The sequence below is a fragment of the Mytilus edulis genome, chromosome 9, assembly GCF_963676685.1.
Source record: "Mytilus edulis chromosome 9, xbMytEdul2.2, whole genome shotgun sequence".
NCBI classification, from domain to species: Eukaryota; Metazoa; Mollusca; class Bivalvia; order Mytilida; family Mytilidae; genus Mytilus; species Mytilus edulis.
The window spans coordinates 47,025,582-47,051,606 of NC_092352.1; the positions used below are offsets into that span (position 1 = coordinate 47,025,582).

General features: G+C 30.7%; 2 protein-coding genes across 7 annotated transcripts in view; one reads left to right on the plus strand and one right to left on the minus strand.

Annotated features, from left to right (window-relative positions):
* Nucleotides 1-539: 539 nt before the first annotated feature.
* LOC139489719 (nucleolar protein 58-like) lies at nucleotides 540-13,500 on the plus strand. Of its 2 annotated transcripts, XM_071276454.1 has the most exons (5): nucleotides 581-622; nucleotides 4,523-4,581; nucleotides 6,481-6,958; nucleotides 7,555-7,662; nucleotides 9,537-13,500. In XM_071276454.1, the coding sequence occupies exons 3-5, from the start codon at nucleotides 6,638-6,640 to the stop codon at nucleotides 9,708-9,710; spliced, it is 603 nt and encodes a 200-aa protein (XP_071132555.1). In that variant the 5' UTR covers nucleotides 581-622; nucleotides 4,523-4,581; nucleotides 6,481-6,637; the 3' UTR covers nucleotides 9,711-13,500. The 2 variants fall into 2 exon arrangements, with proteins under 2 accessions (XP_071132554.1, XP_071132555.1); XM_071276453.1 differs by lacking the exon at nucleotides 4,523-4,581 and having other exon boundaries at nucleotides 540-622.
* A 1,899-nt stretch (nucleotides 13,501-15,399) lies between these two features.
* Nucleotides 15,400-26,025, minus strand: part of LOC139489720 (TNFAIP3-interacting protein 1-like) — a 43,967-nt gene continuing 33,341 nt past the window's right edge. For 4 of the 5 annotated variants that reach the window (XM_071276456.1, XM_071276458.1, XM_071276457.1 and 1 more), the window contains exons 10-17: nucleotides 25,789-25,935; nucleotides 24,853-24,939; nucleotides 24,249-24,395; nucleotides 22,574-22,657; nucleotides 21,614-21,779; nucleotides 20,684-20,815; nucleotides 19,556-19,590; nucleotides 15,400-18,516 (exon numbers count right to left, since the gene is read on the minus strand). In XM_071276456.1, the coding sequence (XP_071132557.1) occupies nucleotides 18,454-18,516; nucleotides 19,556-19,590; nucleotides 20,684-20,815; nucleotides 21,614-21,779; nucleotides 22,574-22,657; nucleotides 24,249-24,395; nucleotides 24,853-24,939; nucleotides 25,789-25,935 (861 nt within the window). In that variant the 3' untranslated portion in view covers nucleotides 15,400-18,453. The remainder of the gene's footprint in view (nucleotides 18,517-19,555; nucleotides 19,591-20,683; nucleotides 20,816-21,613; nucleotides 21,780-22,573; nucleotides 22,658-24,248; nucleotides 24,396-24,852; nucleotides 24,940-25,788; nucleotides 25,936-26,025) is intronic. The other variant, XM_071276459.1, reaches the window with a different exon arrangement.

Sequence of the window (26,025 nt, forward strand, 5' to 3'; positions counted from 1 at the left end):
GGGGGGGGGTCCATGAGATAAAAATTTACAAGAACTTTTTACAAAGCATTAGCTGGTATAGTCCGCTCGACTTTTCAAAACACAATATGATACTGAGCTCGCAAAAAATGATAGTCAAGTACTATTTTATCCAAAGACAATGACATTTTACCCCCTCTGAAAGTGACTTTGCTTTACATTTTTGTCCTACTAAGTGTACAATGAGGCGTAAGTAAAACCTTAATTGAAAAAAATATAAGCTAAATTTATTAACATATTTGATGTGTCAGAAATAATTCAAGCAAAATGAGTACCATATTTACAAATATGTCTTAAATGTTTTTAATATAAATGTCAATATATAGAGATCTACATATCAGACGGAATATAATCGAGTTTGAAAGAAACAACTGTTTTTATTGGTTGATTGATATCTCAATATACCTGCATCGATTAAACATATTATTGTAAACCATGAGGTATGATCTATTTATAAGACGATATAATTAGATTTGGAATTCCAGGATTATTTTGTTTAATGCCGCTATTTATAGATATAAGGGAAATTTTATTTCTAAATTTATTATACCAATCTGATAAAATTTGGATGTGATGGGAAAACACGATCGGTAGAAACCAAAAGGTAAATAAAGCACATCCTGATTGTATATTAGGAAAATAGCGCTGCATGCTAACTGCATGCTTTATATTCTGTTAATGTTAAAAATTGATCTTATTTTGATATCTCATTGTTTTCATTATATATCTAATTGACTACGTCATCAAATAGTTAACATACCATATGAAAAAGTATTATATATGACTAAACCGCTACAACCTTCTATAGGCGTAGTCTTTTTGTCCTTTATGTTCATTTTACTTATAAAAATAGCAGCAACATTGACCTTATTGTATAACTGGGTTGTAATCAATTTTAAATTGATTGACTGTTGTCAAATTGCAACATTATGTCAACATATGACTATATAAGGAAATACTGTAGCCATAGATATATACATATATAAGCTACAAATATATGAAAATTTACCAACAACAACATATTTAACCTCGGGTGTTTCTACTGATAACATCCAAATCATATAGAGTATAAAGATGATATATATTTCATTTGTTCTGGTAGAACATAAATTCAGGCTTGTGATACGCAATTTGGTCCGAGACCACAATTAATTCGTAGTGCATTTCTTTTAGAACATAAATAAAAATTTTAAAAAATCCCATCTGCGCTTTCTCAATGAAATTTTTACAGTGTGTTGTACTACTTTTGGGACAAATAACATCAAAATTATAGAAAACTTCATCGGCTCTAACTCAAAATATGGACAATTTTATGTTTAGGGCGTCTTGAAATCTTTTGACAGCTTCCGAAGTGCTAATTCTTAACCTTTTTCAGCTGGACCAAATCACTACTTTCCTTTAAAATTCTGAACCCAAATTTTTTTACAGTGTAATTTACCCCCCTTTTTGCAATTTGAGGCATAAAACATGGAGACATAAATTTGAAAGGGGTATAAAAAATATTGGCAAGTAACCCACTGTCAACACTAGGGACTATATTTGGGACAACAAAATCAAGGGACGACAACGAAAATCAAGGGACGACAATTGCAACAATTCACAATCTAAAGTTAGATAACATAAGAAGTAAAGAATTAAGAATAAAAATACGCGATGGAATCGCAAGACAAAAAGGAGTTTGGAATGAACCACCAAAACTTTCATGATAATTTTTTCGTAGGAACAATGAGACGACAGTAGTTTACCGATGTTTAAATAACGTTAAGATGAAACTGGAACAGAATTTTGACAAAGAAATGATTGACGAGCATTTCTTGAGACAGTCGATGCTTTGATCCAAAACAATGGAGAATGCATTGAAAAAGTAATAGTTCTTTCATTTCCATTCCATTGTTTCAACTATGTACTGGCTTCCGAAGCTACACAAAACACCTTACAAATATAGATTTAATTCGTCTTCAAGCCATTGTTCCACTACTAAATTGTCTATTCTTCTTACCAGCACACTTGGTACAATTAAAAACCTGATAATAAATTGTTCAAATAAGGCTTTCGAAAATAGTGGAATTAATTACTTTTGGAGTGTACTTGATAAATTGCATGCTTATATTGGTGATTTTAAATCTGTTCAAAGTTTTGATTTTTCTACCCTGTATTCCACATTGCCTCACATTCTCATTAAGAAAAAATTCACACACCTAATTGAATGGGCATTTAAAAAGTCAGAATGTGAATATATATGTTCAAACTCTTTTAGGTCATTTTTTAGTAGCAATAAACAAAAAAACTATGTCAATTGGACATGCTTTGATACTATATATGCCCTTGAATTTTTACTAGATAACATTTTTGTTCGCTTTGGGGATTCCGTATATCGTCCGATTATCGGAATTCCAATGGGGACTTACTGTGCACCACTTATTGCGGACCTGTTTTTGTATTGCTATGAGTTACAATTTATGACAAAAATAAGCAAAGACCCATCGAAACAACATCTTATAAACAAATTTAATAATACTTTTAGATATTTGAATGATATTTTGGCTCTCAATAATGACGACACTTCAGTATGTATATTAAAGAAATTTATCCTGTTGAACTTACTTTAAATAAAGCTAATACTAACAATGACCACTGCCCTTTCCTCGATCTTGATATCTATATCACTAACGGAAAGCTGAATACTAAAATTTATGATAAAAGAGATGATTTTTCATTTCCTGTCGTTAATTATCCATTTTTAGATGGTGACGTTCCCTTGTCACCATCTTACGGTGTTTATATATCTCAACTTGTACGATTCGCTCGTGTATGTAACAATGTTTTAGATTTTAACGAGAGAAATTTATGTATTACTGAAAAATTATTACACCAGGGTTTTCGATATCACAAACTAGTCAAAACATTTACTAAATTTTATCATCGGTATAAGGACATCATTCGTAAATATAGCTCAACATGCAGACTTCTTATACGTTCAGGTATTTTACATCCAATTTTTTATGGAAATATTCTTTATGAAGCACAAAGGTGTCAGTATTCACCTCAAAAACTAACAAAACCTATGAATAGACTTATTAAGAAGGGATATAGTTACGAGACTGTTGTCAGGTCATTAAAGATTGCATATTTTGGCGTTAATATTGATTCCCTTATAGGGTCTTTGCATCGGAACTAAACACATTTATTAAACCCCCCCCCCCCCCCTTTTTAAAATGGCTGGATCCGCCACTGATATGTGTCTACTTGGATTGACGGAACCTTTAAATTACAGCTGAAAAATAGCGAGTTAATGGCAAGAGGCATACATATTTATAACCATGCAACAGATCACCTATGATCAATCAAAACATTGTTATAGGCGTTCTCAAATTAATAATGAGCTTGTAACTCACCAGCCACTGAAACATTATGAAAACAGTGGGAGCCACATAGCAGGTTATAATTCGTAAGAAGAAAAAATATAGATTATATTCAAATTGATCTGTTGGGTCAAAACTTCAAGAGTACGTTTAGTGACGTCCATCACAGTTTTTACTAAAATTAAGAATGGAAATGGGGAATGTACCAAAGAGACAACAACCCGACCTTAGAGCAGACAACAGTCAGTTACCAGCAATTCTTTCAAAGATCCCAATTGATAAAATGAAACTGTAATGCCGTTGAGAAATTGTTGTTGTAAGTCTTAGATCGACATCCGGTCTCACATCGATGTCCAAATCTGACGTCACAATTAGATTGGAGTCTAAATCGACAGCCAATTTTATGCCTTTCTAATCGACATCTTTTTTGTTGTCGTCCATGTTTTGCCATTTCTAATCAACGTCCATTTTGTGGACTTGTCGCAATGACGTCATAACAGTACTTAAGACTAAATTAGATAAATGCATGGTTGCCAAAAGGACAACTATCCACCAGAGTTCAGATGCAGTGGATGTAAAGCCATTATAGGCAACCATAGGGTCTCATACCATATAGTCAGCTGTAAAAGGCCCAAAATGAAAAATGTAAAACAATTCAAACTAGAACGGTAATGGCATGTTTAAAACAAAGCAATTCCGAAAAATAATCAGACAGACATAAACCAAGTACAGCAACTGAACTACGTGCTCTTGTTTTGAGACAGGCACATAAAGAATGTAGCGGAGTAAACATGTTTGTGTTAAAATTCAAAAAAAATGTTGACAAATATCTTACAGTGTCCGAATTATAATACTTTCAAAACAATTTGATGTTTTTTTTTTATTTCGTCTATTGTTTAAGACTGAGTGTTGCCCTCTAGATGGTTTTTGGGTTTCTTTGTCGTTGGGTTGTTTCTTATTGACGTATAGTCACAACATGCTGTTTATTAATAAACATGACATTCGACAACTTGAGCGATTTGATTAGCTTATATCAAGATATATAGATAGATATTAATAGGCATGTATATGTTATAACTTATAAGATTTGGGATGTTTTGTTATCATGTATCGATTTAAGTCCTTTTTTTGTTTTGTTTTAGTTGATTCTTTTGAGAAGAGATGTAACTGGCTTTGTTGTTCCTTCTCAAACGTCTACTAGGTAAGTACGATTAGTAATGTATGAAGCCAACAAGTGTCTTAAAAGGCGTTTTCCATAAAGACAAAACTAAATAGCTGATAAACAAGGACCAATCTTATAACAATAATGCTGCGTAGCATAGATGTCAACCTTATGGAAATGTATATCAAAATATCAGTTACCTATGTCGGGTTAAAACAATCTCTATGGAAAGTCTGTAACTGTTTGGAAATTACGTTGTTTAAAGAACTAAAATCGATCAAAGACTTATACATGTAATGTATATGTGAATTCATTTATTATTTATTGATATTATACATCGAATAAAGAAGACTACAATCGATCAGATGTCGTTTTGGTAATTTGTTGATGTGGTTCATAAAATGTTTCTCGTTTCTACTTTTTTTTCAAATTTGTTTTGATTTACCAAGTGATACCACATAAATGTTGTAGATACTAAAATAAGAAAACTCAACATTTGGATGAATTTGATAAGAATATCAATTCTGAAAACCTTGTTAATAAACTCACCCTACTAGTATATACCAAAATGGACCAAAATGATATACCCAGGCGCACTTTTCAATTTAAAAAGACTCATCAATGACAATCGAATAAACAAAAAGGGCCGTGGTGAAGGTAAAAGAAAGCCTATAAAATTCGCAGAATGAATCTTTGATAATGCACTTAGAGAAACCCTAGTTGTCGCCGTTACTCAAATATTGAAATAAGTTATCAACTTTAGTCAATCTGAAAACTGTGTGCATGACAAATATCTAAAACAAATGTCAGATAATGTGGTATTTGAGATTCTTAAAGGATCTTTGACTACTGATAAACTAAATGCACAAATCTAGCTGCCGTTAAGATTTGCTGGTACTTTTAAAACATACATTATCTTTACAGAAAACTTACGAATAACTTGCAGTTACTAAGCAATAAGTAAATTGTACAACCACATAAGATTGGGTTGACCTGAGATAGTTTTTACTACTCTCTTTTGTTCTCGTTTTGTCATATAGCCGCTCACGATGGTTAACATCACTGAATTCAAATTGTCAAAACTTTTCAGCGTTTCCCGGTAAAAGTTAATCAGGAAATCTCATAGAACACCAAATACATAGTATTATTGTCAGAAAATACATTTAATTTAACTTTTTTACAGATAAATACACAATTTTAACCTAGCTACAGATTTTCAAAATCATATATTTTTAGAAGACAAAAACATCGAAGAAAATAATTAATTATTGACAATGTACATGCGAAGGGAAACAACTCCATAATTACAATTATGAAATGTTTTATAAATCAAATTTCCTTCTTTTACTAAAAATACTAATCTTTTCTGACTATTCTTGTTGTTCAATCTTCAGGTTTCATTTTTTAAAGTACTGTTAGTTTTCTTTTCGTCGTTTCGTTTGTTCCATTTACATGCTGAATTTATTATCAATTCATTAGTTTCATTATCGCTTTTTGAATCTTTTGCATCTCTTTTAATATCCATTTTTTTTTTCATTTTCCAGTAAAAAATACATTTATGGATAAGCTATAACAACAATAAAACCAAATGAAAATTAAGGCAATAGTTTAATCAATGATAAGTGTGAAATGGCAGTCCATCAGCACTACTCGAAATTTTAGAATTTCTTACTTGATATATTAGTATATATTACTTTGTCATCTTACTTCCACTGCTAGCATGTTGCAAGTTTAATATGTTATCACTTTTAAATCATTTTCATGTTACAGGAGCAATTGATTATTTGACGACTTTTTAAAATTTATAATTTCTGATATTCGATTTCAACTAACACAAAAAACAAAAATCATAGTGCAAAGTTCGAAGTGCGAACTATGTATTAGATTCAGAACAAATTCATAAACGCTGTATTATTTTATTTGTTCTTCTTCTTTTAGTGTTCGACATTTTTATTACTTGGTCGTCATTTGCAGAACGATTAATATTTTACCAACTCTTGGAAATTATGTATTGAGATTAAGTATTTTCGGATGAGAAACTGCTTAATATCAATTCGGTGGTACCAAGATATTCTGATGAATAGTCTTCATTGTTATGATCGAGCCCTCTGACAAAGGACAAAAATACCAGGTAATTACAGAAGAACACCCATCAACCAGTACTAAACAGTTGAAAAATAAGAACACAGAAAAAAGTTCAAAAGTTCCACAGAAACGTAAACATAAGAACTCAGATAAAATATCTAAGAGTTCCGACTCTGACGAAGACATAAGTAAAGCCTATGAAAAGAGTGTAAAAGAGGATAGTTTACTTCCAATTTTAAAGCAGGAGTTGAGACTCAAGATACAAACTAGACGATTAAGTGAAGGTCAAGGAGAGTTATTACCAGAAACAAAGGAACCAAAATCTTACGAAGTAAGTATTTTGTAAATTACTAATCAACCAAATATCCTAATATCTAGATGAGCGGATATTTATTTTTTTATAAACGAGTAAAGATATGACAAACTAGAGGGAAATCACGTCTCAAAAGGTTGAGAGATTAAGAACCGAAGTCTAGGAAAGACAAAAAGCACCACGAACATAAGAAAAAAAGACAAAAAAACAGTCTACAATACTCTAACGATTGAACAACCCGTTTTCCACCCAAGTTCTATGGTGAATTAGTATTCTCCGAAAATATTAGAAGTTCTTGCAATTGTTCATTCTAAAGACTGGAGTGATATTACTTAATATTCCGAATATGTTATGAATTACGGAAGGAATTTAACATCAGAAGAAAAAAGGAACCAACCATTGTATTGTCGCTGAGCTGCAAGTTTTTTTTGGGGGTGGGGGTGGGGGTATATTTTTTTTTCTAAATGTGTATTTTTTACGTAAGGACTCTATTCTTAGGATCTTGGTCATTCTCATTTGAAACATAGTTTGTTCTAATAACTGAAAGTTTTATAATTGAAACGGACGCATTTTCAACACAAAGAAATCGTATAACTGGTACAATTTTGTTTTAGCTTACTGAAGAGGAAAAAGAGAAATATAAGCGACGACTAATACAAAACAGAGATTCATTGCGTCGATCGAGACAGAAAGACATACGACGCGAGGAAATGTTAAAACAGGTAATTATCATTTGTTATCGACCTTACAGCACTGAGCAGTATTACAATACATGTATGTTTAAAAAGTGAGTCTTCTCGTTCCCTAATTTGACATATAAATCTGATTTTTTTGGTAAAAAAAAAATGCAGCAAATACTTGACTGTACAATAGATACGAATTTAAAGTTTTTAATACAAAATTTTACAAAGTGAAATGCAATGATAATTTCTTTACGACAGGAGAAAATTATTAGTTTTGCAGGCATAATCAATTAAGTTTGTTATATGATACGGACACGCTTGGTCTTTAGTAAGTGTAAGTGAAAATTATGAACACCAATAGCAGCTGATATTATCTCGATTTACCGTTGGCCTCTTGTTCTTTTAATATTTTTGTTGTTATCAAGGAAGAAAAGCATGACCTTGTTGGAGGACCATCATTCATCTCCGCATTTTATCGCTCAATACTCAGTTTTCAGGATTATTATTTGGGAAGTTGTCAATTTCTGTTCGTCTTCTTTATCTCTTGTTAACAATATTGGTTTTTTTTTTATTCCACTTATAGTTTTCGATTGTCACATTAAATGCTTCTTTTTTTCTGTTCCGATAATATACGTCTTTAATATTGATGTAGAACATTTTATCAATCTTCAGTTTGTATTATATTTAAAACATTCCTAGCAGTGACATAAGTGTAACTCTCTATAATGATACATACAAATAAGTACATTACATATTTTGTAGCAATGAATTGTATACTATGAAATGACAATAACACTTTAAAGCAAATAACATTGTATAAAAATTACGCAAAGGAATGTTGATTTTACATCTTATAGCATTTTACTTTGTAAATAGATGTCATGAATAAATGCAACATGGTACCTTAACGCCAACATATGATATATATGTATGTATAATAAGTTGTATAAATTAAATCAAAACTGTTTATGATATTTCTTGGATATGAGATAATACTTTATATTTCTTAGATATGGGATAATAGCGATTAAGATTATAACACAATGCTGACTGCTGTACCCCAATTTTTAACATTTCTACCTATTATGTCTATTTGGGTTTTTTCACACATCGTTGTCAATATCATTGATTTTAATGCGACTGTCATACAAGTGAAGGTTTAGTAGCTAAAGACCCAAGTTTAATCCAGCAATTTCTTCATATGAAAATACCGGTACCAAGTCAGGAATATGACAGTTGTTATCCATTTGATTGATGTGTTTGAGATTTTGATTTTGCCATTTGATTAGAGACTTTCCAATTTGAATTTTCCCAGAAGTTTCGTATTTTTGTGATTTTATTTTTAATATACATAAAAGTATTACAGACAAGCAGCTTCGATCTCACACAAAACATATTGATGATTACTTATACATCTTTGGATTTCAAATGTTTGGCTTTGAGCGTTCCTGATGAAGGTAAATCCAGAAAGTGCGTCGGACGCAAGAAATTATTAAACGTGTTGTTTTCAATTTTTTACATCACTGGGTCGATACCTCTGCTGCTGGATATCAGTCCCCGAGGGTGTCATCAGCTCAGTAGTCAGTACTTCGGTACTGACATGATTTAACAAACTTTACTAAAATTGTCCGTTTATAAATTTTGAAATTATTAAGAAACTAAGGTTTCAACTCCCTCAGGCAAAGTTGGCTTTACATTAATTTGGCTATTTATTTTTGGTATTTTTGACATATAGCTCTTTAACAGTTTCGGTACGTATACATCTTTAGATTTCAAATGTTTGGCTTTGAGCGTTCCTGATGTAGGAAAATCCAGAAAAGCGCTTCGGACGCAAGAAATTATTAAGCGTGCTGTTTTCAATATCTGTCGACATATTCATGATTAAAATATATTGCATGCTGTTTATTTCACAGACTTTTGATACGGAGAGCTCAAAAGAAGAAAGTTTAAAAAGACAAAAGATGCAACTTTTAACAGAAAGAGAAGAATTGAGGAGCAGACTAAGGGAAGCAGGAATGGATATTAATGAAAATACCTCTTCTTTTATCTGCAAAGGATGCAAACAGACGATAAAATATCCCTCATGATACCACATGTCAATGTCAGCGTTGTATTGTTATTAGCATTTATCTAAAGCTTTGAACGACACTATTTAATGTGTGGTATAAAGCTTTTCGTGCACTACTCGTAACATTAGAAAACTTTTTTCTTGTATGTTTACAAATTCCACAAAGAATTCTCAAGTTACCATATACCTAAGCATATGTACGGAGACAAAAATTATTTGCATGCTTTTTTGTTGAATAATGCAATATTTTTACTTCTATCGAGGGTCTGATTTTTTTTTTTTTTTTTTGTGGTGTTTTCAATTATGTAAAATCTTAAGGGTCTGAAGCAATATCTAAGGTGTTTAGTGCTATCAGTCTGTTGTTACCTCTGACATTTCTTTTTCCCCTTTATTTCAGACTTTTTTTATTCGATGGCTTGGGGATTTTCCCTCTTGCATGTTCTTGATTATTTGTTTCCTTTTTCATATATATTTTTAATGACTCAGATTATCGAAGCACTTTTATATAAATATCAGTGTCATGGTGTTTGATTATAATACATCAGATTTTAGAGAAATTAATGGAAAGAATATGATGCTTTGAAGAATAAAAATTAAAAAGTATAGACAAAACTCTGATATGGAGCAACGGATAGAAACATCATTACGGTCGCAAAATTAAAGATGGACTACAGACGATACTGGGCATACAACGTCCTACACTAAATTTAGTGGTCACAGAAAATGAAACGAGGATATGTCAATTAATATACTATTTGCTTTTTAAACGAAGCAAATCAGCAAAAAGCCAAATTTCAAAATGGCACGAACAACCCATGTTAAATTATTTAAATATTTATGTACCACTGTACAATTATCAAAATTGCACTTTTTCATGTAATACAGGTAAGCTGCACGTGTTTATCTGAAATGGTGCATCTCTTGTCAGCGGACTTTTGTGAATTGTTCTAGTATTTTATATCTGAGTGAATAAATGTTGTCTTAATTTACTCACCTTTTAATTGAACTATGCTGTTTATTAAGAAGTACCAGATACATTTCTATATTTGTGTCTTCTGTACTATTATTTTTCTGTTTGTCCCTCTGGTATCTTTCGCCCCTTTTTTTTTTATAAAATGCACGACTACATAAATGTTTCTTCTAAATTAGGTTTTATTAATTTCTACAAATGGTCTGACAATTCCTAATATACGCCCCATAAGTCGTTTTCTTACCATTTCAAGAAAAAATGATAATGTGTCACAGCCGGTGAAGGCATGAAACAGTTGTAATACTTTAAATTTCTTTAATTCTAGAACAAGGCATAATCCAAACACTTGAACTAATCCAAAGCTATTTTCAGTGCCAAACTATTTCCATAATTGTTTAATCTGAAACCTTTTGAAACAAGACACAGGTAAGACAAAATCATCTACTGTATATCAACAGTGTTTTCCCCTGTTCTGTCCGAACTTTCTAGGCAGCATCTTAGACATGTGAAAGGATTCTAATTACTGCCTCCTCATAAATAAAAGAAAATCGATTGAATACCTTTATGCAGTATTTTCAATGGCGTGGTCCTTGCCAGATTTCTATTTTAGCTTTGATTTTGTTATCAGCAAGAAATGAAACAGCTTGACTCCGCCAAAGAAATTCAGTACAAAATATCTTTGAATCGTCCATGTAAATCTTGAGAGGCACGTACCAGAATGTTTTGCATGCCTTTAAAGCTGCCTATGAAGGTTAATTCTGATTAAAAAAAAAATGTAGACGAAAATAGTGTTGTTTTATTTGTGTCTTGTTAAAACAGCCTCAGATTGATCATTTGTAGATAGGTTTTGGTACGCAAATGAACTTTGAATTTATTCCAGTTCATAGATAATGCCTTACATTATGACCATTGAAGTCAAAGTATTACCACTGTTTCATGTCTTCAACGATAGTAACAAAATGTCATCTTTTCTGTGAAAGGTCAAAATCAGCTTGGGACGCATATCGCTTAAATGAGATATTTTCAGCAGCGCTATTTTGATTTTTTTTTTTTTGTATCTATAAATATAGAATAATAATGAATATAATCTAACATATCTTCGTTGTATTTTCGTAGTTTTTATTTCTATGTTTATATCTACTGAACTCTTGTACATTAGTAGATTTCATCAACCGTAAAACTATGGTGTTGTATCCCAGTACCATCTGTCGATCATCTTTAATTTGGCGGTCAAATTTGGGGTGTTTTTTTTTCGTTGCGCTTTATACATTTTGTGCATGTCCCTTATATGTTACTCTGCCAAGTTTCAAATTTTACCATGAAGTGGTAAATTGTTCTGATATCTGCATAACTATATGTAGTATAATAAACTGATCATGCATACCATGATCACAATGTTGTACATAGGCGTGTGTTTAGTTCTACAAAAGACGCAGTGACGCTAAGAAAAAGTTGAAACGCCAAAAAAAGTGAAATCTATAAAATAAAAATAATAAAAAAGCAGTGTTACATGTATATGAACTTATCATGTATAATGATCGGATTATTATTTAGAATAAATTATTTATCTTCTAGACAAAAATTGCTGGTTATTGTTTCATATTGCATGCAGATGTATTTTTTTTATTGAGGCATACCAACGGTCTAAAAGAAGGACGTAAGATACCAAAGGGACAGTCAAACTCATAAATCTAAAACAAACTGACAACGCCATGGCTAAAAATTAAAAAGACAAACAAAATAGACAATACCTGAAACATGTTAACTATCTGAATTGATATATGCTTGATTTGTATTAGATTTCAAAATCGACGAGCACTTTGACAGTTATTTCTCGAGAAAAATTAGAAGAAACAAATGTTCTAAACATGTTTAGAAGAAAATTCAGTGGCGTGCAATTAAAAATTGTATTATATAAATGGATAGTGTTGTTTTTGTTTTCCTTTTTCAAATGTATTTATGTGCATGTTAATCAACGTTATTTCCTTTCTATTAGGTATAAAATACTAAATGAAATAAAAGTATTAGACTTTCCAATGCTATTTTTCGATTTAATTGCTCTATACAAAAAACTTTTCTACAGTATAGAACTAATCGAGTTTTTAATGCAGGATTTTTAATTCATGAATCGATGAGTCTTAAAATGCAACGAAGCCAAGCGTGCCTTAAACATTGTTACTTGAAGAATACCGCCGATTAGTTGCCTCTATCTTTAAATTTTATCAAATATATTACTAATTAAATAACAATATTGAAATAATTTTCGATACCACAATAACATTTTCGAAAGCTTGTAACTTTCTTTTTTGAATAAACAAAGGAATTATTTAGTCTTTTCTTATAAGCATTTATTTTGTTGTTTGTTTTTGTTGCGGTTTCTGTTGGTCCGTTGTTTTCCTCTTATAGTTGATGTGTTTCTCTTGGTTTTGGTGTGTGGCCCGGATTTTTTTTTCTCGCTTAATCGATTTATGACCATTAAACTGCGGTATGCTACTGTTGCATTTTTTAACATGTCAACCTTAAGTGTCAATAATGAAACATAACATACGGTTAACAAATTAATGTGACAAAGTTTGAAAATCTTTTTCTTTGCAATAGACCTCTAGATTAATTGATGAATTTGAAATGTAAACCAAAGATTTTAGATTAGAAACGGATTATTTTATATATCAACTAGACAAAGCTAACCTCATGTACCTGCAATATTTTGTTGTTTTTTTCTTTACATTAGTTAGTTATTTTGTTTTGCTGCATGTCATTACTTACAAATATGAAGATTTCATCTAGAATATATTTGAACACTGTTTGTATATGTTGTTAATAAAAAGACATGATATTTTTCAGTTGTAACACTTTTTAATGGGATCCCCTACCTTTGATGTATCTATATCATGCATCAACTTTTTTAATATTCATGGACCGTCCACACATACAATTAAATCTTCAACAGTACCTTTAATGGTTGCAAAGATGTTTTTCGAGGTACGTGGTTTGTTGGCGCTTTTTAAGCTATTTATATTTGACTTAAAGGGTTTCGATTTGACCATTTTATTTAGACGACATGGACCTACTATCGAATTAGATTCAGGTTTGAACTTGCATGATCAACAAGACGGGTGCCATGTGGATAAGGATCTGCTTACCCTTCTAGAGCACTTGAGATCACCCCGGTTTTTGGTAGGGTTCGTTTTGCGCAGTCTTTCTCTTTGTTTTTTTTTAACACTGTTGTTTGCCTTTTTGTCTTTTTCATTTTGTTCGGCATTTCATAGCGTTGTCAATTTAATTTCGACTTTTGAATTTGGATGTTCTTTTCTTATCTTTCTCCTCTTTTTACGCTCGTGCAGTTTTATATAGACCTCCTTTATAGGGGTGTGCTCCCACAAAAATTGCTCCAACAGAGATTTGAGGAAAAACGTCTGAAAGTCACTGCATAAGATTTACGGTCACAGTTACACTAATTGGTTGACTGATACGGTATGTCTATGTATAAAATCACAGCAACATGATTTTTGTCGTCTTAGATCTTCAAATATCAGTGTAATTGTCTGATCTTTAATTTCCGTTTGTGTATCATTTTCCGCTTTTGACATGTTGACCCCTTGTGTATTCGAATGGCAGGTAATGCATGCATAGCAGCGGGCGTACCCTGTGACGACGTACCTGGGCTCATCCTTCAGGAGTTCATGTAATATCTTTTTGTAAGCCTGATTTGTCTTTTTTATCACTTTATGAGAAAAGAACATTGATCAACTAGTGTTGCCTTAGTTTACTGTAGGATGCGCACTCAATTCCTTACATGATCCTCGCTTGATTTTTCGACTCTATTCTGAGCTGTACTCCAGACAGTAATATTTTCCTGGACTAAATATTAATATCAGAAAAATAGTCCCAAAGAATCCACAGAAACACGTCCTAATGAGAAAATATAGGCTGGGTGATTTAGTTTCTCCCTTTTTTGTTGATAGAAGAAACTACCATATAATTGCATAGTCTGGCTAACAGATCTTGACCCTGAATTAAATGTAACTTTGTCAGTATATTCTAACTGCTCTCAAGTGCAGTAAATATATGTTTTTCCTACTGATTATGTTTGAAAATTGAACTGGTCTAAGTTTTGGAGTTTGTCGACAACGTCAACGAGTTTTTTTATTAGTATTCACTTATAAAGGTTGCCCCGTAGAGAACTTGGATTGTCATAAAAGAGGAATTACATCTGTAAAGAATGCATATACAAACACACATAGTGACTAGTCATTCTTAAGACACCAGGATTGCGGTTTTCTATGACATTCAACATAATTCCTGAATATGATTGAAAAATGCTCTGTGGTTAAAGCTAAATCATTCTAAAGATAAAAAAAGTATAATAATCTTCGAGATGAAATAAGTAAGAATTTGCTATTAATGTATGAACCAATTGCACCAAGAGCAGAATACTAGTACACCTGTTTGAGAAACTTATTTTTTAACTGGTTTTTTTTAATGAGCCAAACACAGGTTAGTCACAGTTTGAATAGGTTGGTTCCTGACAAAATACTATTGCAGCCATAATATTTGGAGAGAAACTGCCTTATTTGACCAGGCTGGTGATAAAAACCAAGACCTCTTGCACCTGAAGCGAGCATGCTACCATGGGTCACAAAGAAGGTTATATTACTATCGGATTTTCTTATTTTAAACGAGCATATGGTTTCAATATATAAGATAAGAATTAAGGAGTGAAAGTAAAGTCAGAGTGTTCATCATGTTCATGTTTTATTTAACACTTAACAGGCACATGTACATATTATACACAGCTAAAGTATATCGTTTAAATAATATGCATTTTTTTTCCTTAAAACAGAATCAACCAATAGCTATGAATATTCAGTAATTTGAAAAGATATTGATTAGATCGCTCCAGATAATGGAGGCTGCCATTTAAGTTGACTCCATGTCTTCATGTGACTTTCAATGTTGACTCACCTAACTGGTTATTGTTTGTAATCAATTAATCTTAACCAGGGCATACTTTTTCAAACTTATACAAATTTTTAGATTAAAAAGAAGCATCTGATTTTGAAAAAAGTTTCATTTAAATAAGATGGATGTCATCCTATTTCCCAGGTGGAGCCACTCTTATATCATTTACAACAGAAATAGCTTACATCAAGCTAATTATAAAGAGAAGAATATAAAATGAAAATAAACACTAAGATTTATAAATTTAAATTCTATATAATAAACAAACATATAAATAGTTTCACAAAAATGTCCAGGTCAATTTCAAACATTAACTACATGTATTTCTACTGTGTTTTCATAGTTTTTTCACAAAGTAATTTTTGTTTCGTCAAAATGATCTAATTGTTAATACTACAAAAAAGATTTGAGAGAGTAACAGTGCAACCTTATTTTATAACATAAATTAAGACAATTAAGTTTTGACCTTTTGAAAAGGTTGCATACCTTTAACTTAATGTGATGCTATGGGGCAACTCAAGCCACCAATGAAATGTGCATTTATCTTTCTTTACAGCAATTTCAGAGCTCTGACATTCCTGCTTGTATAACTCTTGAATAAAATATGTCATTTGTAATAAATTTACATGCATTCTATAAAGTTGAAATTATTTGAAATTGAACCCTATACAGGTTATATTTATTCTATACATAATTGATCACAATAACAAAATATAGAAATTTTAGAACAGAAATAATAGTTTTGAAGATACTTAGTTTTGAAAAGACAATTCACAAACAGTTTTTGGCATTATCAGATATGAGCAAACCCCTTTCCCAAAATGGTATTCAAACCAATGATATAGATTTGTATAAGACATCTTTTAACAAAATATCTTTTTGAGTAAATCCTTGGCTAAGACATAGTCAATTATTAAGGACACAATTGAGTCCTTCTGCTTTATATCAGAAATAGTTAATAGAAAAAGAGACTAATAAAATGTTATATTAAAGATGCAACCGTGACATAATAGATTTTAACAACAATGGACACTTTAACTGTACAGGTTTAGAAAGGACAACATAAACAATATGCACCTTATATATACAAATGAGTCAGACTCATTGTTTGCTAAGATATTTACTCAAATACTTATGCCATAAATGAAATTTCATAACTATTATCAGATATTGTTATTTCTGGTGTATAAGTTGAATTTAACAATGAAAAATTAAAGAATGTTGATAATATTACAAATATTAATAATATCTATATTTAATTTTATATAAATATTATAATTTTTGTTTGAATATTAAGTCATTGAATATGGTTTAAATCTAAATTTTCTTTAAAAAAAATCCTAAATAAGGAAATTAAGAGTGTTAATGCAAAATTTATAATTAATATTTATAACAAATGTATAATATATTATCTTTAAATTTTCTTTCTTAAGATACTTGCGTCATTAGCCATTAATCATTGACATTGTCTTGGAAAATAGCGGTGAACATATTAACAATGGTCTTTCAAACTAGAGGAAGTTTTCAACTTCAAACGATCTAAGGGCTATCACTTCTGATTAAGATTAAAGCAGGGAAATTGCCTCTTGTTTCAAAAACAACTGATATTTTATTAATACAAAAAACACTATCTAGTAAAATAAACTACATGGTTGATTTTCCTCCTAACCCTAAAAATTTGTCAAGTGAATTATTTTCCATATTAAAGTCAATTTGCACTGAACATCAAACTAAGCACTCTTAAGGTTTATTGAATTTATTTGACAACTTGGTCAAGGAAGATAATTTGTGTTAAGAAACAAAATCAGTCTTATATAGGGGTGGGGAGGTGATAAAGAACACCATTAAGTGGCAACATACTCTTAAATCTATACAAAATTCTTTGTTATATAAATAAACAATAACAAATCATAGCTCCTGTGTTCTTTTATGGTAAGGGTACAATTAAGTGTAAGACTGTACACAATGTAATTGATTAAAATCAAATCTATAATAACAATTGAAGTAGCATTGTGCAAAAAAAGTTGAAATGAAGACATTGCTTCTTTAAAAAAACATTTTAAACAAGACACTAGAGATATTGCTTTGGACTTGAATGTTTTTCTTGTCAGCAATGAGTTTGTAAAATATCAGTCCTCGGATGTATAAACTACCAAAGCATATCAATAACTAGTTTACAATTTAATGAGTAACTTCCCTTACTTTTAGCACAACAAGTCCTAATAATCAACTTTATTTTAAGAGAAAGCAGCCAAGTAAGACAGCAAATTTATACAGATCACAAACAATATGTAAAAGTTTATATTGTAACTACAATCCTTAAATATCTTGTAAAAGCGAAACACATAAAGTCATTAATATTTTCATTTCAACAATATTAAATATGAAATCTGTCTTTTTATATATAGTAAGATATTCATACTTCCTCTTCTGTTAGAGAACCAAGACAGAATTGACAATGAATTTGCTGTTAATCTTCCTTATGTGGAATATCCTTTTCTGAAGGAACAGTCAAATAATATGCAGAATATCCTCTTTAAAGAAGAGTCAAATAATATCTAGAATATTCTTGTCATCAAGAACAATCAAATGATATATAGAATAGTTGCATCAAGAACAGTCAAAATAACCTTGTTAGAAAGAACAGTCATAATATCCTAATCACAAAGAACAGTCAATGATCTGTCAGTATAAATTTCACTAAAAATGTACAACTGATTTTAACATTTATTTGTGTTTTCCATTTTTCCGTATTTTTCTGGCTAATGCGAAATTTGTCTCAAGAGAAAAAGGGACAGATTAAAATCCTTCAGTGGATAATGGATAAATTTCACCGCACACAATCTGATGATAAGTCATTCTGTTCTCCATTTTCTCCTCTTCTCCATAATGTCTAAAAAATACAATTATAAGATAAATTTTTACAAATTTATAGTTAATAATTATGACATATCAAAAGAAGGTTATGCTGATAATGAAAATTATTCATCAACAGATAGTGAATAACTTTCAGACACTTTTAAGCAATGTGCCACTATTAATCAATCATTCTTACTCTGAAGATAATCCATGAAGTACCAAAATGTCTTAGTTTATGAAAAATCATCAGGTGCTCGTAATTATGTGTTATGGCATAACCTACATTGTTCCTTTAATACACATAATTAATATGGCACTAACAAAAAATCTCCTTCAGAGCTATTGTGTTTAGAACCAGTTAATATCAGTATTCTCTCTATTACTCATATAATTAGTAATTTCTTAATAAAATGATCAGCATTGAAAATATTAGTTGCTGCTGGACATTTTAAAAGCTGTTCAGAACTAAGGTTAATAATTGCATTGATATACTGCCTTTTAAATGAGGTCTATGACTTATGTCTTAAATACAACCATGCTGCTATCAATCTATGAAAATATTTATTATAGGTAGCTAAACATTTATGTTTTGAGTGAAAATATAAAATTAGCTTATTTGTAATACTTGGTGGGATATTTATATGTACTTGAAAAGATTGAAAATCTATGGTATTTTAAAACATGTCTTATAAAAAAGTCGGCAATTTTCTAATCAATTGGGACATTTGAAAATTTGAATTATCCATAAATTATTTGTAAAAGCCATTTTTAATGCGTAAGGTTTCAAGATACCATTATTCTTCTATATTTTAAAGAAATAATATGCAACTTCCTACTAATTATGGGTATTTTTTGGCTGATAAATTTGTTACAAAACACAAGCATCCAGAAATTTCATAAGTGGGGGCCCACTGACTGCCTTAGAGGGGTTCCAGTCACGCTTCAGTGATTCCATATATAAGCAACCAAATTTTTTTCACAAAAAAGGGGGGAGAATGAATTCGGTTTTTAGTATATTAAAAATGCAACTGTATCTTTGAACTCTCTGTACTCATTTTAAACACGATACTTACAGGGGAAGAAGATGGGTTCTGGACTGCTGTAATACCTGTAATATCATTAAAATTTATTTTATAACATTTAAAAGAAAATTCATATATTCATACTTCCTTCAAACAGTATTATATTTGAATTGTAAGTTCTTGTATGTTTGATAAAAAAATACAGTATAAATAAACTCATTATAGATACCAGGACTAAATTTAGTATATATGCCAGACGTGCGTTTCGTCTACAAAAGACTTATCAGTGACGCTCGAATAAAAAAAAAGATAAAAAGGCCAAATAAAGTACGAAGTTGAAGAGCATTGAAGACCAAAATTTCTAAAAGCTTATCCAAATACAGCTAAGGTAATCTATGCCTGAGGTAGAAAAGACTTAGTATTTCAAAAAATTCAAAATTTTGTAAAGAGTAAATTTATAAATATAACCATATCAATGACAATTCATGTCAGCACAAAAAGTGCTGACTACTGGGCTTGTGGTACCCTTGGGGAAATAAATCTCCACCAGCAGTGGCATTGACCCAGTGGTTGTAAATAAATTCAGTTTTTGTAATCATCAAAGGTTAAACAGAACACACTTTTTACACTTATTCATGCCTGATGTTCTTCCTACACAAAATTTTACAGCAGAGTTCCAGAAATTAAGCATAAAATAGTAAAAAAAAAATACTAAAGCAGTCTTTTTAACCAAAACATTTCTTATAAGAAGCTTCACATTGCTTTCAGGAAAATTTCATATTATCAACATTGATTTTCCGATATTTTTTTCCTAGTCAGTTTTGCTCTGCTTAATTTTTTTGGGCAAGTCAAACCTGCATGTATACATGATAATCTAAGTTCTATTATTAGCAACAGGGGCCATGTTTGTTGATAAATCAACTCCCCCCATACATATTTTTTTATACTAGATTCACTGAGAAACATTCAGTTAAAATGGTTTGCATTTGGACCAGAAGTCAAAGATGAACATTTTGATTGAAGTTTATGACAACGGCAGATGGACAATGAACAACAATGACAGACCTCAAGTGATGGCAAAAGCTCACATGGCCCTTTAGCCCAGTTAAGCTAAAGTTTATTAACAATTTTTTTTTTTAAGAAACCTCTATTCAGTACTTAATGATGACTGACACTCACCTGGTAATTTGATTTTCCCACACATCTCACAAACCGACCGAGTTGGATGGTTAGAGTATGTGCAATCATCACAATTCCATGCTCCTGGTTGCTGTTCTTGTGGGTATCTCTCTCTATTACTTTGAAGGTTGCCTAAAAAACAATGAAGGGTAACAGATTTTTTACCATATTTCTCGAAATGCAGAACATATCTCAGAATATAGGGGCAGGGTTTCAATACCTCTGATAAAATTAAAAGATGTGGTACAGTTGCCAATGAAAAAACTCTCCACCAAGTACCAATTGACGAAAAAGATTACCCTTTTTTTATTCAATAGAGACAAACCACAGTTTTGTTGTTGACTTTTTTATAAAAGGTAGGCTTTGTACCATCTTTTTTTATTTTCTATTGACCTAATAGGTTATTTTTATAACTAAAATTTAATTCTTCACGTTAAACACAACTTTTTGTTTGGATTGTGAAGTATATTTCCTTTGAATGATCTCTGTATGTGTAATGCAAACTTTTAAATTTTGATAAGTATTTAACATTACCCTTGTGTTTAGCTTAACAATTTTATATTTAATTATGATATTGAGTTATGATTTAATTTTGGATGTAACGCGTCTTCTGATTGGCTGACGTAATTTTGTTAAGAGCCCATAGACATAATTTACATGTGACCGTGACGTCATCAACGTTTTTCATGTTTTTCTACGGTTTAAAATGGAATTTAAAATTAAATTATAAGAAATGTCTGTAATATTTTTTCTGTCTATTCGAAATAACATAAAAAATGTGGTTCACACTGTTAAATAACCCGCTACGCGCGTTATTCAGTGTACACCACATTTTTTATGTTATTTCTTCATAGACAGAAAAAATATTACAGTCATTCCTTAAATAATGCAGTTTCTATTTTTGTTATAATGAAATGCTATTTCTAATACCTGGTCCAACTTGATTTTGGTGGAATATATAAGGAGGTGATGGCCTAGCATATGGATCAGTCTCTGGTTGTACCATTAATGAATGCTGAGGTCTTGTTGATGTTATGTTTGGTGTAAATGTTGGAGGTACTTGTTGTGATAAAAGTTGACTTTCCAACTGACGAACCTGAAAAACACAAACAATCAAATTCCTACAGAAACGTGTAATAAAGAAAAATATAATGGGAACTTTGACATGAATTTTTTTATTGCATTTTCTAAAATTCTCTTTATACAAAATAGCTATATGTCTGTCTTTAGTGGAATTGACATAAATTCTTAAATCAAAATTTTAAAATGTTAAAAGTCACAGAATCCAAAATAGGGACTACGTCTAATCAATTTAAGACAAGCACCAGCAGTTGCAAATCAAAATTTTAAAATGCTTATAAACAAACAATTGTAACTCAAAAGCAATATTTTCGCACTATAATTCATTTGATTTGCAGAAATAAAAAATACCAATGAAAATGAAAACATGAAACTAATCAAATATTTAAAATACTGTATTTGCTTCATAAATAACTAAAATAAGTAATATAATTATTATTTACTACCATTAAGATGAATTGTAATATGAATTAAAAATATGATGCAGCGCTATTGCATTTCAATTCTCTTATTTCTGACAAAGCGCAATGCTATCTAATCAAATTGACAAGCTATTGATTTTATGATCTTTAAATTTCCTGTGTTTACTTGCCAATTTTGAACAAATGATCGACCGTTTTAAGCTACATAGATGATGTCCAATATGGGTGGACAAGTTCAATGAAAAAGCAAAATGATTTCCATTTACACAGTGCTACTGTCAAAAAGATCTCATTACTAAAAAGTGTGTATAGATGCAGAAATTGCATACAATGTAAATTATAAGTATAATACAAATTTTAAAATGTCACTCAGTGCTACTTAACTCACTTTATTTCTGAGTTCAACATTGGCACTATTAAGTCTAGTGCTCTCTTCAATGGCTTCTTTAACATTAACTTCTGCTGTTTGAAGCTATAAAGAAAATTTTAATGTCAACCTTTTTGTTTTTGAAATGTTCTCTATTTTTCTTTTATCATTTCATTTATAATTTTCCCAATGTTAGCTTTAATAACGTATTAAATCATTAACATATTTTATTCATTACATTAATTTAAAAAAAACAAATTTACAATAAACTTTTATAAAAAAAAATGTTATAACTTTATTACATATATGTATTTTTATTATTTTTAAGTATTGAAGCATACCTCATACCTGCCAACTGTCACTATTTGCGGGGATTTCTCCCATGAAAGCTTTTAAAAGAGAAATTTTATCCACAATTTAAAACTAAACAATTAATTTTACAATGGCTATAGGATTGTAAAAGTACAAAGAAGCTAAAATTAACTTTGAAATGCATTTGAAGCCCCCTTGAAGGTTTTATAAGGCTATAAAAAACTTATCTTGCAAACAAAACCCCCATTGGCATTTTGAAATGTTGGCAGGTATGATACCTTGCTTGTAGAAGGTTTTTGCTTATTTGTGTTACTTCAAAACATAAAAATGAAAATTTAAGTAGGATTCTTTTCTTATTATCCTGTGTTTGTATTTATAAATATCGGATTGAAAATGACTTTTTAAAGTTTTTAATTCCTGCAAATGTGAAAGCATATATATAGCTGTACAAATATAATGTACCTGACATAGACATTCTGATCCCAATAGGTTCAGAATTTCAGCAATTTGTAAAATGATGATGATGATGGATGGCCATTTAACGTCCAATGGAAAATTAATTGCATATTCTAGACAAGAATATGTTATTGTAAAATAAATTTTAATTCTGCATTATACTCAACTGATTCACTGAGTTGGATTTTTAACATGCTTATTCACAAGGATTCAGTCCATAGGAAAACATGTCACCCTACCCAGAAAAATTATTTTGACTACGAGCCGACCAGTATTTGCTCTTAATCCTTAATGCCATTGTAAAATGGAAAAAAACAGAAAACATGGCATGGTCTAGTGATACAATTGAGGAAAGGAAGATGGGACTATTATCTTAAAGCTAATTTGTATCTATTTTGATTCGGATTAAACATGCTCATGATAATGAACCAAAATTTTGATTACTTTTGAAATGATTCTGTTTTGACAATGTAAATAATTTGTATATAAAACAAAATTTCAATGGTATTGGACTTTTACTGCACTATACATAAAGCACGCAGGTGGAGGATATTACTGTTAGTCATAATGGTGCCTATGAAGACACTGGTGTGGTTCTCCTATATAGGAGGTTAAAGATACAGAGTTTGTAGTTTTTAGTTACTTGATTGTATGGCTTTGTCAAATTCTGCCATCAAGCTTATCAAACTTCTTGATTAATAATGAATCAACAGAACGTGCAAGTCATTTAACAAAATATTTATGTGAACATCATGTGCAAGCGACATATCAAAATCAAATGTTAAATAACTAGTTGGTTAGCTAGTTTTAGTCAAAACAATGACGTAATAATGGTGGTTTTTGTCGGGAAGATTAAATGTTTCGACCACCATTCAATAATTGCATTGCAATCTCACAAATATTTTCTGAATTTACACTATACAATTACCTGAGTTTGATAACGTTTATTCTGATCAACAAGCTTATGATTTTCTGTTCTGAGTTTTCCTAATTGTTTATTTATATCATCTTTTTCTGACTGAGCCTTAGCTCGATCACTTCTTTCTCTATCAAAATCTTCCTGGAAAACTGTAAGCTAAAAACAAAAAAGCAAAATTTCTTAATTATGTGAGAAAACCTGAAGAATGAAAACATGGTCTCATACAAGAATCTGTGTATATATAACAACATCTAACACCAGATTTCAAACCATGTATAGAATACTGCTAACTTACTGTATGTTTAAGATATTTTCAAAAAGTTGTATTTTAAAATGATATTTGACAAACATAAAAATAATATTTGATATAGACTTATTATCTAGCCATCAGTTTTCAATGTTTGTGAAAACTCCTTAAGAATTAAGAGTTTCTGAACATTAAAGTTGTTATAAAATTAAATAAAAGTATGACTTACATTGTGTCGGTTATTTCATTTTTTTCTAAGAACAAGACTATTTATTCTCTGATCACAGGGAAATAGCAACTTATAACAAATTTATGCCTATGTATTAAAATTTACAAGATCTAAAGGCATCTTAAGGTTAAGTTTACCTGTTCTCTTAAAACAGCTATTTCTGTTCTTAGGTCTGAGTCAGAAGACACATGTATAGCCTGTATACTATCTCCACCTATGCCTTGCTGAAATTTAACAAAGTAATATATCAATTATGATAAGTGTCTAACATGCTTTCTTGAAAGTACTTCAACTCAAATTTCATGTACTGGGTAAGTTTAGGTGAACATGATTTTTTTTTTATCATTTGCTTTTGGCTTAGAACTAGCTTTCAGCAACTATGAGTACTCTTAGATCGGTACTTTGTGTCTTTTTTTTCTATAAGGTAGTTGTTTTTTTCTATTCTTTTTGTTGGTGCTTCAAGCCAATCTGATGAGCCAAGCCATTGATTTGTAGTTTGATTATATGTTGTGCAGCTACACCATTGTCTTACAATAATAAGGGTTACAAACTCACAAACAAGGTCTAATTTTTTGTACATTCTGTATATGCATGTCTTAAGTTAGGATTCTGTAATTGAGTGGTTTCTTTGGTTGCTGTCTGTTGCATCTGTTTTTCATTTATTGATTTCACATAAAACAGGCAGATAGTTTATTTTATTTGAAAAGATTATCAATTCAACATGCCTTCTTATAGATGTTCATTGTTAAAGGCTGCACAGTATCCTATACTTACTTAATTCAACATCTTTTAGACTCTGTTGGATAGTTGTGTCATTGGCCATCATTGGATAGTTCTGTCATTGGCCATCATTGGATACTTGTATCATTGGATCAATATCTCATTGGTGGCAATCATTGGATAGTTGTCTCATAGGAAATTATACCACATCTATTTCTTCTATATTGTAAGAGATATTGTATTGCATCAAATAAATTGTTTTTTAGATTGAACTCAAGCCCTGATCAGATTTCCCAGATACTGGCATAATGTCACAAGACAACTAAGTTCTGCCCTCACTTATTTAAACCTACCCTAAGAACACTAAGTTCTGCCTCTCTGGCTAATTGTTCTCTGTTAATTGCATTCAATGATTCCTCTAATTCTCTCTTGTCCTTCTGCAGCTGGTCATAAGATACCTGATATTCTGCTAGCTGAGCTTGAAGGGCATCTTTTGCCGACTGCAATAAAATTATAAGTGTTTAGAGAGTTTATTAATTTAAACAATTGTTAATATGAGTGATGGCTGAATTAGAAACCATTAAAAAAAT

What these genes read in the sequence shown, in the direction of transcription:
- LOC139489719 (XM_071276453.1), top strand. Translation starts at nt 6,638, where the DNA reads ATGATCGAGCCCTCTGACAAAGGACAAAAATACCAGGTAATTACAGAA. An exon ending in AGGAACCAAAATCTTACGAA is followed by an intron (nt 6,959 to 7,554) that starts GTAAGTATTTTG and finishes ATTTTGTTTTAG; the next exon opens with CTTACTGAAGAGGAAAAAGA. An exon ending in GCGAGGAAATGTTAAAACAG is followed by an intron (nt 7,663 to 9,536) that starts GTAATTATCATT and finishes TTTATTTCACAG; the next exon opens with ACTTTTGATACGGAGAGCTC.